The sequence below is a fragment of the Zootoca vivipara genome, chromosome 12 (genome assembly GCF_965207765.1).
Source record: "Zootoca vivipara chromosome 12, rZooViv2.hap1.1, whole genome shotgun sequence".
Taxonomy (NCBI): domain Eukaryota; kingdom Metazoa; phylum Chordata; class Lepidosauria; order Squamata; family Lacertidae; genus Zootoca; species Zootoca vivipara.
The window spans coordinates 41,578,168-41,593,873 of NC_142595.1; the positions used below are offsets into that span (position 1 = coordinate 41,578,168).

The 15,706-nt window shown below is 41.2% G+C and overlaps 1 protein-coding gene across 1 annotated transcript; it reads right to left on the bottom strand.

Moving 5' to 3' along the window:
* Positions 1-2,160: 2,160 nt before the first annotated feature.
* Positions 2,161-12,966, bottom strand: LOC132592967 (vomeronasal type-2 receptor 26-like). Its single transcript, XM_088655493.1, has 6 exons — positions 12,845-12,966; positions 11,716-11,893; positions 9,982-10,842; positions 7,237-7,464; positions 5,486-5,612; positions 2,161-3,062 (listed from the first exon to the last, which is right to left on the bottom strand). Exons 2-6 carry the CDS (start codon positions 11,857-11,859, stop codon positions 2,161-2,163), a joined length of 2,262 nt encoding a protein of 753 aa, XP_088511619.1. The 5' UTR covers positions 11,860-11,893; positions 12,845-12,966.
* Positions 12,967-15,706: the final 2,740 nt, after the last annotated feature.

Consider the following 15,706-nt stretch of genomic DNA (forward strand, 5'->3'; position numbering starts at 1 on the left):
TGTTTTCCCTTCTGCCTATAATTTTTATTAACAATGAATCATCATTCTAATATTAACTCTTAAATCAGCTATTATTTCAGACCATTATAACATTGCTCCCCCCTTCCCCCAGATCCAGATTTTCCAAAAGCTTACAGCGAAGTCCATATGACATACCAGTATAAGGCCATTCCATATCATCCATCTCTATCTACATTTACATTCTATTAACCCACTCCCACCCTTTCCCAAAGCTTCCACAAAACCCTTTCCTCCCACTTCTGCAGTTTCCCACCTATACCTTTCTGTCTACCTTCCCAGAGGGTACCCTGTCCTCCCTCTCTCACTGGGAGGGTAAGAGCCCTCTCTGGTCCATCCTTGAGAAGTTCTTGAGTCCAGTCCTTTTTCTGTTCCACATCTCCCACTTGTGGAACATTCTGCCATTCTTCTTCTTCTTCCTCTTCCTGTTGTGTCAATTCTTCATGTGTCGTGAAAATGTTCAATGTTGGTGCTTCCTTTTTATCCTCCACGTCCAATTTTTCAACTTCTATGTCAATTCTTCTATCCGTGCTGCTTTCTCTGTTCACCTCTCTTAGTTGTTCATTGTGTTCCCGCGACAAAGCGCATTCCCACAGCAAGGTGGTGTACGAGTTCAGTCCCTTTCTAATGTCACGCAGCTCTGCAAATATTTTTTGCCAAGGCTGATCTTTTTCAGCTGCTGGGTCTGAGGCCATCTTATCTGTTCCAGTCCCGTGGGAAACCCACCAGTTACACCGCAGGAAATGGCGGAGGGTTTATTCCGAAACATTGTAATCCATTTTGTTGCCTGATCTGGTTACTTTGTCCTTTAATATTCTTTCAATCAGCTCACTTTTATTTTTTTGCAATTTCTAGTCCTCAAAGTCAATCGCAGAAGCCTCCGGGGCCCTGGATCTGGCTTCCTGCGAGGGCTCAAAGTCCAATTGTTAATAAATTAAATGCTTCCTTTCTCTTCCCGGCAGGGGATCAGTTTACTGTATCACAGTCTCACAATTAGGAGAGGTCGACTTCCTTTTTTAAGCTCATCCGTGGCTAAATCTTTCAATTTTTAAACTCTTCTTAGATTTTTTACTCACGGTTTCCAGGTTTTAAATCTTTAATTGCGATAGAATCCACTGCATTCCGCCGCCAGCACGAAGCTTCGCTACTGCGAGGACAATGATGACGCTTAAGATGGCCCCCACGACTACCACCCCGCTCTTCCCGGGGCTCTTCTCGAGCTTACCGGAGAGTAGGAGAGTCGGGATTAGGGAGCTGCTAAGCACTTCGTCCCCATAAAGCACTATATGGGGCTCTTTTGGGCAGCCGCGTTGCGTGTTGTTCATAAATATAAGAATATATATATATATATATATATATATATATATATATATATGTATAAGGGATTATAAGTGAAATGTTTGGACGTATTTATATGTATATATATATATATATATATATATATATATATATATATAGGAAAGTAACAGGGAATTATATTGTGGTAATGGAAGCAGTAATTAGTTAAAATAGTTAATTAACCCGAGAGGACAAGTGGAAGCTTAATGGTTGGAGAGGATAATTTTGTTTATTTGTTTTGTTGTTATGTCTGTTTAATGTCTGATTCATTTAATATGATTGAGTAAAAGGAATATATAGATAAACTTCAGTGGATTCCTGTATTAGATTTTATTTATATTTTTATTTGTAAGTTTTGTTACAAGATGATTTGTATGATTTGTTTGTTTTGATTTGAATTTCAATAAAGTTTATTTTTTTAAAAAAAGAAAGAAAGAAAAATGTACAAGAGTACATTCATTTGTAAAATTAGAATATACAACGGGGCTTGACAGGAAGTCCAAAGTGGTGGTATGTATATGATTTTGGAATACTCTTGTCTCGTTCTCCCCCCCCTTCCCCCCATTGTTGTTTGCATATTATTCTTGTATTTATGATGAAAATCATAGTATAAGAAGTCCTGTGATGTAACATAAACATAAGAAGTCCTGTGATGTAACATAAAATGTCTATCATTGTAACATTAGAATCCTAATAAAATATATACAATTTTTTTTGAAAAAAGAAGCATTCTGAGAAGAAAAATGAATTCAAGGAGATTTAGTCCAGTTATGATTTGCTACATCAAATAGACTTGTTCAAGCTTTAACTCTTTCTTATGGTAAGCTGTCCCCTGCTGTTTAACTCTGGCCTCAGCAAAATGATATAACATTTGGGGAAGAAGATGCAGCCCAGTAACCCAAAGCTAGAGGCCAAAATAGAAAAGATCTCCACAGCCACCATGTACTTTCCCTTGGTGCTCAGGTAGGTTGGAACAAAGGACAGCCACACACTGCAAAAAACCAACATGCTGAAGGTGATAAACTTGGCTTCATTAAAACTGTCTGGTAACTTCCTAGCTAGGAAAGCCACAGTGAAACTGATCATGGCCAGCATTCCCATGAAGCCTAGGACACAGTAGAACATGGCGACTGATCCTTCATTACATTCCAGTACAATTTCTTTAGTCACAGAATGCATATCCAATTCTGGGAATGGGGGAGATGTTGCCAGCCACAAACTACAAAGAATGGCTTGAATCAGGGAACAGAAAAGAACAATGGAGGTGGCCTGTTGTTTCCCCACCCATCTCCTCTTTCTGGACCCTGGCTTGGTAGCCATGAAAGCTAGAAGCACTATAGTTGTTTTTGCTAAGATGCAAGACACTGCTACTGAGAAGATCACTCCAAAAGCAGTTTGTTGAAGGAGGCAGGTTATTTTTGTGGGCTGGCCAATGAAGAGCAAAGGACAAAGGAAGGAGAGAAGGAGGGCTAGGAGGAGAACATAGGTGAGGGTCCAATTGTTGGCTTTCACGATGGGAGTATCTTTGTGCTTGATGAAGATCCTAAGCACCAAAGCTGTAATGAATGTCAATAAAAGAGCAAAAGTGGCCAAACTGATCCCCAAAGGTTCATCATAAGATAGGAAGCTTATATATTTTGGAAGACATATATGCTGACCATTGTTTGGGTACTGATCTTCTGGACATTGAAAACAGTCATCCATGTCTGAAAATAAAAAACAAAAACAAAGACTTTTAGAGTTCATTGGTGGTAGGGGGAAAGGCTTCCATAGCATTTTATTTTATATCCCACTTTTTTTACTCGACTCTTCAAAGCAGTCAACAACATTTAGAAAACACAGCAGACGACAAAGCAAAACAACCAGCCTCTTGAACCAGCAGCAGGCACCAGATGTTTCTTACTTCAGTTAGCCCTGTCTTTAGCGAACTGAACCAGGCCCTGATGTGGTCTTTGCTTGTCTCCTTTTGCTCTGTTATTCCTTCCCAAAAGGCAAGTGTCTGTTGGCTCTCATAGACTAGGCCACATTGCTCCCCTCACATCTGACCATCTCTGATTCAGTGTCATATTTGTGGAAATAATGCAAATAGCTGCACACTTTGTAAACTACTTCAGTATTTTGGTGGAATACAACTAAATTTCAGCAGGCTACTGTCCCTCCCAGTGTTCCTATTTTCCATGGATGTCCCCGCTTTACAGAAGCCATCTGTCAGGGTGCCCTCAGAGCATTCTGAGGTCCCTGACATAATCTACACCCGTGAGACTGAGCTGCATGAGAGGCAGGAGGATGGGATTGAAGATGGAGTTTCTGAAGGGGAAGGAGGCAACGGAGCGAGCAGGGGTGATTTGTATTCCCAGCCTGGGCGGGGGGAGGACTTGGTCTGGAAGGGAACGGAGAGAGAAGAGACACAGGGGAGAGAACAGGCAGATTCATAGGCGTTGCAAGGGTTAAGTTCAGGGTCGGAGGCGGAGCGGTTGCATGAATCTCCACACTCAAGGCGTCTTGGGAGACTTCGGGAACACAGGGAAAATGTTGTAAAGATCCCGCGCTTTCTGTGTTTTAGTCAGAAGAGGAAGTCAGTGGTCCCAACTGACAGCTCCGAGGAAGACTGAATTACGTGGGCTCCCGCCTGGGTTATATAAACAGCAATAAGTAAGGACTATAAAACCATCGCAGTGTCAAGGCTTCTGTGTGTGTAGAGAGATCAGTTTACACATCCCTAACACCATCCTGGTTTCTGATTTGATCCCAGAATGCCCCACTTTTCCTTAAAGGTAAAGGTAAAGGGACCCCTGACCATTAGGTCCAGTTGTGACCGACTCTGGGGTTGTGGCACTCATCTCACATTATTGGCCGAGGGAGCCGGTGTACAGCATCCAGGTCATGTGGCCAGCATGACAAAGCCGCTTCTGGCAAACCAGAGCAGCGCACGGAAACGCCATTTACCTTCCCGCTGTAGCGCTACCTATTTATCTACTTGCACTTTGACGTGCTTTCGAACTGCTAGGTTGGCAGGAGCTGGGACCGAGCAATGGGAGCTCACCCCGTCGCGGGGATTTGAACCGCCGACCTTCTGATTGGCAAGCCCTAGGCTCTGTGGTTTAACCCACAGCGCCACCCACATCCCTGACCACTTTTCCTTAGGACACCCCTATTTTCATAGGAGAAATGTTTGGAGGGTCTGGCGGGATGTCCCTATTTTCATCAGAGAAATGTTGGAGGGTATGGAGTTACCTGCCCCCCCCGAGCCTTCTGTATCGGGGAGGTTTTTTTAATGTCTAATGTTTTATCATGCTTTATATGTTAGAAGCCACCCAGGGTGACAACCCAGTCAGATGGATGGGGTATAAATAGTAAAGTTATTATTATTATGGAATAGGACATCCCTATTTTGATCAGAGAAATGTTGGAGGATATGAGACCAGAATTGGTGTTTCTACCCTTTCTGAACTGCAGCCTGTTACTCAGCTTATTTTAAGGGTGAATCTGTGTGCTTGATGAAGGTGATTAGTGGAATAGAGGAAAGATTTTGACAAGAAAGTTCTGGCTCATGGTTTAAACAGATCGGAAAGTTTGTTTTGATGACAGAAAGGGCTCTGTTTGCCTGAACCTGGTGCTTGGTAAGGCTTTATCTGAGCTGAGAGCATATACAGATTAAATAAAACACAAGACCCATTAGTAGCCCAGAGTGACCTCCTTGAACATTTATATACCATAAAGGTAAAGGGACCCCTGACCATTAGGTCCAGTCGTGACCGACTCTGGGGTTGCGTGCTCATCTCGCATTATTGGCCGAGGGAGCCGGCGTATAGCTTCCAGGTCATGTGGCCAGCATGACAAAGCCGCTTTGGGCAAACCAGAGCAGCACATGGAAATGCCATTTACCTTCCCGCTGTAGCGGTTCCTATTTATCTACTTGCATTTTGATGTGCTTTCGAACTGCTAGGTTGGCAGGAGCTGGGACCAAGCAACGGGAGCTCACCCCGTCACAGGGATTCGAACCGCCGACCTTCTGATCAGCAAGCCCTAGGCTCAGTGGTTTAGCCCACAGTGCCACCTGGGTCAAAATAATATTTTACATAGTTGGCATACATACATCTATATATAACATTAAAAAACCCTTTATTACCTTTTTGGTTGGAAATCTTTCCTTCTGGACATGGAAAGCAATCATAGCAACAAAATGGCTTCCCTTCCTTCTTGGTCCGACTGTAACCTGAACTGCAGTGATCATTGCATATAGAAATGGGCCTGGTCTGTCCATAAATATCAGAATTTAATGTTTTAGGTAATAGCATGAACACCAGAGAGTATTGTGGATGCAGTGGACTTTTAGAACTTCCACCATGACTTGAGAACTTGGCTCACATTATGGTATGGCTTATTTATATACCACTTTTTAGATCAAAGGCTACAAAACCAGTTAGCAACATCAATACAGTCATATATATGTTATTAAATCAAATCATAAATCATCATTAAAATCAATAACACATTTTAAAACAAACCAAAGGATTGTACATCAAACAACAGAGGTGGCCTTAATTGTCATTAATTGTCAAAGGCCAGGTTAAAGACGTGCATCTTCAGCAATCAATAGTAATTATAAAATGAGGATGTTTGACATGCGACTGTGGAGAAGGGGACATATTTTGGGAGCTGCCACAGAGAACATCCTTTCCCAGACTGCTATTCCCCAGGTTTCTGAGCGTGGCAGAAGTACCAAGAGGGAACTTTTGCTTATCTTTTTCCCAAAAGAGACAGGCCTTCAGATTTGTAGTGCCTCAATAATCTCATAAATAAATACATTATTTATAAATTAATAAATTTATTTACCACTTTTCAGTAACAACACAAAACAGCAACTGTGCAACACAAACACTTAAAATGACTATTTTAATCAAATTCAATACAAAAGTAAATGTCTATTGGAAGAAGTGTGTTGTCACCTCTTTAATACTGCCAAGTGTGTAAAGCTGAATACCCACAAGTTGAATGTGTGTAAGTAGCGAGTTCTCTTTCTCTCCCTCCCTCCCCCTCTCCCTCCCCCATCTCCCCCTCCATTGCTCTCTCCTCCTCCCTGTATCTGTGTAGATAAAAAGGTGAAGGCAAAGGATCCCTGGATGGTTAACTCCAGTCAAAGGTGACTATGGGGTTGTGGCACTCATCTCTCTTCAGGCTGAGGGAGCCGCCGTTGTCCACAGACAGCTTTCCGGGTAATGTGTATGTATTTAATGTATTATTATTATTATTTGGCCAGCATCACTAAACCGCTTCTGGTGCAACGGAACACCGTGACAGAAGCAAGAATGCACAAAAATGCTGTTTACCTTCCTGCCACAGTGGTAGCTATTTATCTACTTGCACTGGTATGCTTTCGAACTGCTAGGTTGGCAGGAGCTGGGACAGAGCAATGGGAGCTCACCCAATTGCACAGATTTGAACCACTGACGTTTTGATTGGCAAGCCTAAGGGGCTCAGTGGTTTTGACCACAGCGCCACCTGCTTCAATCAGCTGACAGTAGTGTTCAATGTGGAGAGATATTGGTACTTACCTATGCTGCCATCACATGCTTAACAAATGAAAAGAGAGAGTGAGAGAAGAAGAAGAAGAAGAAGAAGAAGAAGAAGAAGAAGAAGAAGAAGAAGAAGAAGAAGAGAAGGATCATGCCTAATATTAATTGGGAGTGGGTTCTAGAGTGTTGGTGCTACCGCTCTGAATTAATGATTCCTTGTAAGTGTAGAAGGAGGAGCATTAAGTGGAACATGAAAGTCTCACTATATTTACAGAATATTGAGAAACAGCCATTTGATTAACTATCTTCTTCCTGACCATTGGGCAAGTGGAGGAATGAACCCTGAAAGGTACAGAGAACCCACCTGGTTAAATTGGTTGGGCCATACAATGGCATCCTCATGAATGGTGAACGATTTTTCCTCGGTACCCACAGGGTCTATCTTCCCAATTTTGACTCTAAGAAAGGACTGATTTGGAAACATGAGCCAGTTTATAATGTCAAAGTCAGCAATTAATTTGCCATTTTCGTCAAAGTGCACCTTTTCTCCAGCACTGTTGTTAAACGAAATACTTCTGAGAATGTGATGGAGCTAAATAATGAAAATAAGAAGGGAGATTTATATATATATTCAAGCTATGCTATCATACGATGTGGTGAAAATACATGCAACAGGAAGGCTCAGGATTATGATCGCTTGAAAGCTTTGTGCAAGCTAATGTTAGAAACAGCAAAAGGTCACATAAAATCCTACATCATGGAATATTGGTCACATCTGCACCACTACTTTAACTTTCACTGTTTTGGCTTACACTAAAGAACCTTGCACATTGTAGGCTTATCAACAGAGGTTGATTTTTTCATCAAGAGACCTCTACTACCTTTAAAAGACCACAATCCTCATTGTTTAAGTCTGTGGTATGGATGTATCTATTGTGGAGTGAGATATCACGACTGCCAACCATATGGTTGGCAGCCCTGTTGCTGCTTCCGGTATTTGCAAAGCTGCAAGGAAAAGGGGCAGTGATACCCTCGTCACCTTCTCCAGTAAGGCACCTGGGGAAGGGCATTGGCTCACTGGTGACTCATGCTTTAAATGCAGAAGGTTCCAGGTTCAATCCCCGACCTTTCCATGTAGGGCTGGGAAAGGCTTTTGCCTGAAATACTGGGGAGTTGCGGCCAGTCAGTGTAGACAATACTGATCAACATGGACCAGAGTTCTCTACTTGGTATAAAGCAGCTTTCTATGCAATGTGAGACACTCTGAAGAAATATTTGATACCCTAGCCCCAACTTGGTTATTTATTTTGTTTTGCTTTTAAAAACATATTTCAAGCCCACTCTACACTTAGAAATCCTAGAGTGAAGTGCAATACATAATCAGACCTAAATGATACAGCTAAATAAAACATCAACAATAGAAGTCACACGGATTTAATATGTCAGGCATTTTAATCTCCACCAAAGAACAGATGAACTTAAAACTAACCAAAGTTTTGGTACCAGTTCCGGACATGAGATATGAGTGCCTCCCAAGAGATTGGCCCCCCACTCGTGCCAGTAATTCAGGGTTAATATGAGGGTAATTAGCCCTGCTGACTCCCCCAGGGTAGAGGGGGGGGCTGTGTCACCCACAGATTGTCCGTTATCTACAATCCACATCAAGATAGGGGGCAAGGACACTGGGTGAACCAACTCACGAATTGGAAACTCTCCAGAGTCAGTCTTACGAGCCAAGGATCCCTGTTTCTAAAAATTATTAAAATTCGAACTAAGAAATAGGTGTGTTCTGGAAAGAAGGAGATAAAAAAGATCTGCTAAATGAACCAGTCACTTGATGTCAAGGTTGGGATTTGAAAACGACTCCTATTGTTGTGTTTTCATTAATGTGAGGTGAGCGGTTAATTTTCCTTCTATATACCTACATCTGCTGTTATATGCCGAACCTCACCAAGAAAGAACTAATTATTTAAATGGAAGGCAGGAGGACTTTTAATCTTAACTCACTATTTGGCTGTGCAGTCCCTGTGGTATGTTTTAATTAGACTTAGCAAAAGATGAAGGAGCTGAGAAAATGGTGTCTGTTGGTGTGGCACAGAAGAGAAAGAAACGAACTCCACCCCCTTTCGAGTGAGTTGAAAATACCATTTGGATTTTAACTTGGGGAAAAATTCATTCAAGTGAAGGTTAAGCTAGGATCTGGCTGCCCCTCCGGGGGGGGGGGGCTGGGGGGCAGGTTTGGTTTCTGGAAAAGTTGATCAATCACCAAATGATTGCAGACTGTGAAATTTACCCTATGATACTGATACTAATTTTCTTCAAAAGACTTTGGAATAACAGCTTGTTAAACAACTGAGAGTTGGAAAACAGCCCAGATCTGGAGACAGGATGGTGGAAAGGAAGGGGGGGGGTCTGTGCTGAAAGGAAAAAAAGGAAAAGGAAAAAGAACTTATTGAGGGACAACAAGGGCTCAATACGATTCAGGAGTCATAAGCCGGCGACTGTGGAGATATGATAATAGGTTAAGATAAGAATTGGGAAATTGGGAAAACAACAGAGAAAGGGGGGGGGCATCTCTCCTGACATCCAGAACATGGGAAACCTTGTTGAAATTATTTTATGCAGATTGTATAATTGGTGGCAAGATTCAATCTGGTTTGTTATTAATTTAAATGTTTTTAATTGAAAATGAATAAAAATTATTTACCAAAAAACAAAACAAAAACAAAACCTAACCAAAGTTTTAATCAAATAAATGATGCTACCATCTTCTCCCATCCTCCTCAAGGAATGAATTACATACAGAGCAGCACAATGTTTTGCAACTCCCTCCACAAAACAAAACAAAAAAAGCACAGCTGCACCTGCTACCTTGATTGTGAAGGGATGGAAAAGAATTATTTGACAAACTGATAGGACTTCTGTTAATCTCTGCTGTGGAGGCAAAATAAAAGGCTTGAAGTATGTTTTTCTATGAGATTAACTTTTTAAAATTTTTCTATGAGATAACTTTCTTGTTAATCTCATGGAAGGTTGAGAAAACTCGCCCATTATTCTTGCACCAAAAGATACGTAGGTATCTTCAGCTTCCATCTGATCAGGACATTACCTGCCATGGTTGTGGATTTGGAAGCTCCCATCTTTCTCCCTCTGCCATTCCCCTCTGCTTGAATTGGGATGAATGTCTGATGTGCAAAGCATGTGCCACTGCATAGACTGCATTGTAGATGTTGTAGCTATGGGCAGTCATTCTCATTTCAAAAACAGACACAGGAAGTGCCTCCATCTTCTCCTCCCCAGTGCAAATTTGCCTACCTATATTATCTGTCACAGAACTTGGGAATGAACATTCAAATGACTCTTCCCAGAAGTCCTTGATAAAACCATCTTCTTTTTCTGCGCTTGGGTTCTTGATCTGAAGGAACTTCTGGAAAGCTAACAGATCCACTGAGTGAACTGCAAGGGACAGAGAACCATGAAGGAAACTTATGTCCCAATTTCTTTGAAATGGAAATGATGTGATGTCCATCTGGGCTGTCATGAACCAGACTTTACCCTTGGTCCTCATTGGTTGATGCTCAAAGTTTAAAACCTGGGGCACCATTTTCAATGCCATCATGGAATGAATTTCTCCATGTACAACCACAACATTGGTAGTGCTTCCCATAATAACACTGATAGTGTGAAAGCCTTCCTTCACCATGTCCGTGACACCACTGGAAGATGTTAACTTTGGGAATGTTTCTATGAAGTCAAAGCAGATGCCACTCTGGGAAAACATTGGAAGTACATTCTCTATAAAACCTTCTGTATTTTCCCTATCTTGAGAAACCACTCCAATCCATGTCCACTGGAAATGCAGCAATAACTGGATAATTCCTCTATATTGATGGTCCCCATTTGGGAACATCTGGTGGAAGAAAACTCCTTGAGACTTTTTATTCATGACTGGGGAAGAGCCATATATGAGCTAAGTTTTTTAAAAAAATAAAAATAAAAAAGAAAGATGAGAAGAATGGTTTTCAATATGAAACAATTACTTGTGTGTACTTTTGTTTTCTTTCTTCTGCTTATTTCTGGCCAGGACCATAATGGTTAAGTAGATCAAGTAGATCCTGCAGACTGCAGGATTGAATTTTCTGTTCACCTACTGGAGTCTACTTTCCCTGTGCATTTCCTGCAAAGAACACACTGAGGAAGCAGGCCCCTGCAACTAGCAGGATTGAAACCTCAACTCACCAGATGCTCAGCCTAGGGTATATAATTGCTCAGTTTTAGAGTGTGCTTCAATCCACTGCTTTGTACAGCCACGTGAACACAAATCTTATTCTTCCTACCAAGACCGTGTCCCAACAGCCCCAGATCACTCCTGCAGACCAGACCGAATCTGGGACTGTTTCTGCTTAACTCATCTAGTTTCACCCAAATTTGTCCAATTCAGGATTTGGGCTCTGGCTAAATCTGACTCATCTGTGTGTTAGGAATGAGAGGATCTGTCAATATTTCTCTTAAATTTCTTATTTAACCACATCAATTAGAGTTTTTTTAAGCCTCAGGAAAATTTCTCATAAAATACATAACTTGTATGCAAATTTTGCCTAATATGCACATTTTTGCAAAGCAATAATCACTGATACAATGCATTTTAAGGATATTTTTACTAACATGTATTTTTAATGCAGAGTTTACCTTAATCTGTGCATTTTTGGACACATTATTTGACTGGAGAACTGCTTTGCAAAATCCAGAGAAGTGGGAAATTCAAAGAATGGATGCATTTCATGTATTGCTTCTGAAAGCGTGAATTCAATGAAATTCACGTGTGAATGTATTTAGATCTTACTTGTGGTATCTTGTAGGTAGACAGGATGGGTGTCATGTGAAGACAGACATTAGAATTAGGTCCCCCAATGACTGCTATTGGAGTGCTCTCAGCATCACATTTATAGTTAGGAATGACCCTGGTCCTTCTGAAGAGAAGCTCCATTGAGGCTTCATTGGTCCAGCTTGCGCTGAAATGGCTGTTATAAATGTGGAAGCCCAGGGTGACGTTGGGCAAGATCTGGGGAGTTCCATTGATCTCCTTTACAGCAAATGCCAAGGCCAGGATGTGCTGGTAGAGGTGAGTCAGCACCCTGTATTGAGAGTTACATGCTGCATCAAAGGTCATCTGCTTCAGATCATAACATTGACTGCTTTTCAGTTCAGTATCCAGTTCAAATGTTGTACAAAACCAGGTTGTAATCTCACATTTCACAGGCGTGTAAAAGTAAACTGGCTCATGAATCTATGACCTCTCTTAAAACCACCTCAACTTCCAGGACTTCATAGGCAGTCTCTTGGTATATCTACAGAAGACATAATTCAGTAAGGTGTTTTTATTTATTCTCTCCTCTAGGGAATCTGGATGAGATGTTTTGTATGTTTAATATCTGCTGTTCAAATGTTATTTGTAGTGTGCATGTTCTTCATTCACACAGAATATCCTCCGTAATAAGCAAATAGTGTTTTTGTTTGGGTTTATGTTAGAAGGGGCTAAAAAATACATAGGGTTACAGCAGCCACTATGGAGAAATTATCTTAATGCCCCAGTTTTAAGTATATCCTGTGGATGTGAGCTTAATTTATAATGTAAAATATGTTTCAAGCCTGTTTTGATGCCATGTGGATGTCTGCATGCAAGACTTGACATCTGTACAAGCCGTTGTCCTGGAAGCTAACATTATATAAATGTTTTTAAATTCTTCAATAAAGTTTGTGTGAATTAAAGAGTATTTGATGTGGCAAAATTAAAACAAATGTTAATTTATTTTTGTTTGTGGAATGTTTGTTCTTTTTGAAAAAAACAAAGAAACAGATTAATGCAGAAAGATGGGGAAAGAGATTTAGGAGTAAATGCATGCAAAAGTGAGCAGACCAGACACATTTCATCAGTATATAATATGTTTTTTAAGAAACATTCAACTACTTACATATGGTCATCTGAAATTTCCTGAGATGGGTGTTTTTCAAAGGATAGGCTTTCTGAAAATATGTAGATCTGAGAAATAATGCCAGCAATGATGAGGTCTCCTGACTGATAGTATTTGTGAAGAATAGGGGCAGGTTCTCTGAGGGAACATTGAGGAATATGAAGAAACTTGCACAGCCCCTGCAGTGGCAGTAAGAGCAGCAGCAACCGAAACACTACCATCTTGCAAGGGATTATTCATTTAGGCACAAGTTCACCTCTTCAAGTGATTGTGAGCAGTTGAGACTAACTTGAATGATGACTCACTTAGCGGATTCAAAGCCATACTGATGAGCCTCTGTATATCTATAGACCCAACCATGTATACCTCATGGTTATTAATAAGACCTTGCAGTCTTAGTTTCATCATTCTGCATGTGGACAAAAGAGGTCCCTAGGGAAGGGGAGAAGATGTAATTCTGAATAATCTGGTAATTACAGGTGAGGTAATCACTTGCTTTGAATTACAGATTCTGTGTAATATTTTAAGGAAAACATGATTATCATATCTCCGCCAAAGTCTTTTCTCAAGTGGGAGAGATAGATGCTAGGTCCCTTCTTCTTTTCAGTGTACTATTGAATTTTCAAAAAAAAATTAGAAAAATGAAAGACCTGAAAATGAAATGAAAATGAAAAATTAGAAAAATGAAAAACAAGATGAATTTTAACAAGGAGAAATGTAAAGTACTACACTTGGGCAAAAAAAATGAAAGGCACAAATACAGGATGGGAGACACCTGGCTTGAGAGCAGTACATGTGAAAAGGATCTAGGAGTCTTGGTAGACCACAAACTTGACATGAGTCAGCAGTGTGATGCAGCAGCTTAAAAAGCCAATGCAATTCTGGGCTGCATCAATAGGAGTATAGCATCTAGATCAAGGGAAGTAATAGTACCACTGTATTCTGCTCTGGTCAGACCTCACCTGGAGTACTGTGTCCAGTTCTGGGCACCACAGTTCAAGAAGGATACTGATGAGCTGGAACGTGTCCAGAAGAGGGCAACCAAAATGGTCAAAGGCCTGGAAACGATGCCTTATGAGGAACGGCTTAGGGAGCTGGGTATGTTTAGCCTGGAGAAAAGAAGGTTAAGGGGTGATATGATAGCCATGTTCAAATATATAAAAGGATGTCATATAGAGGAGGGAGAAAGGTTGTTTTCTGCTGCTCCAGAGAAGCGGACACGGAGCAACGGATTCAAACTACAAGAAAGAAGATTCCACCTAAACATTAGGAAGAACTTCCTGACAGTAAGAGCTGTTCGGCAGTGGAATTTGCTGCCAAGGAGTGTGGTGGAGTCTTCTTCTTTGGAGGTCTTTAAGCAGAGGTTTGACAGCCATATGTCAAGATTGCTTTGATGGTGTTTCCTGCTTGGCAGGGGGTTGGACTGGATGGCCCTGGTTGTCTCTTCCAACTCTATGATTCTATGATTCTATGATTCTACCTTAAGTCAATAATAATTATAAATTAAAACTATCGGGCTTCCTTGTTGCTATATTTCTGTCTAGCTTAGGTTAGGGCTTCTACCTGGCTTTCAGCATGTTTCCCTGCAAATTCCTTGCAAATTCCATCTAGTTATATAGAAACGGAAACTATTATAGACATTTTTAGAGTCCCCATTATAGTCAAGGCAGCCAAAGAAATGAAATTTGGACCCTAATAGCGAATCAAACAGAATCATCCAGGTAGGCACATTCTCTGGCCCTGTGACAATGGTGAAGATAACTCAGACACATACTAGAGTTGGGTGAAATCAGTCCAAATCTTTATTGACTACTGCATGGCACTAGGGCAAGGATCCAGTTCCGCATTCCACCAGCCCATGCTGATGTCATGACACTCTTTTGGAGTTGAGAAATACCCAACTCCCTTCCCAGGAGTTACCCAGTGTTCAGCCCTGGTGTGGTGTAAGCTACACATCCAGGAATGTGCTTGGCAACTGGAGTGAGATATTCTCCATCCTGAGCTCCAGACATTTTTTTCCAGCCAACTTAGTTTTGTTTCTCAAAGAAAAAAACTGGACAGGGAGAATAGATACACATTAAATTTGCATTTAAGATTTAGTTTCATGTTACTTGCATGTCAGTGGAAAGTCCAAGTTGACCATCTCCACTGGCTGCTGTATTGGCTTTGGGGGACAGTGTTGACAAATAGACGAATTCATTCTCTAATTCTTTCTCATAATAAGAAGTCCCCTGCTGTTTAACTCTGGACTCAGCAAAATCATATAACTTTTGGGGAAGAAGATGCAGCCCAGTAACCCAAAACTAGAGGCCAAAATAGAAAAGATCGCCACAGCCACCATGTACTTTCCCTTGGTACTCAGGTAGGTAGGAACAAAGGACAGCCACACACTGCAATGGTGACTGATCCTTCCTTACATTCCAGTACAATTTCTTTTAGTCCCTGAGTGCTTGTCTAAATCAGGGAGTGGGGGAGCAACTATCAGCCAGACGCTACAAATCATCATTTGAATGAGGAAGTTGAAAAGAACAATGGAGATGGCCAGATTTCCCCCCACCCATCTCCTCATTCTGGACCCTGGCTTGGTAGACATGAAACCTAGAACCACCATACAGTAGTTGTTTTTGCTAATATGCAAGACACTGCTACTGAGAAGATCACTGCAAAAGCAGTTTGTCGAAGGAGGCAAGTTATTTTTGTGGGCTGGCCAATGATAGCAAAGGACAAAGGAAAGAGAGAATGAGAGCTAGGAGGAGAGCATAGGTGAGGGTCCGACTGATGGCTTTGACGATGGGAGTTTCTTTGTGCTTGATGAAGATCCTAAGCACAAAAGCTGTAGTGAAAATCAATAAAAGAGCAAAA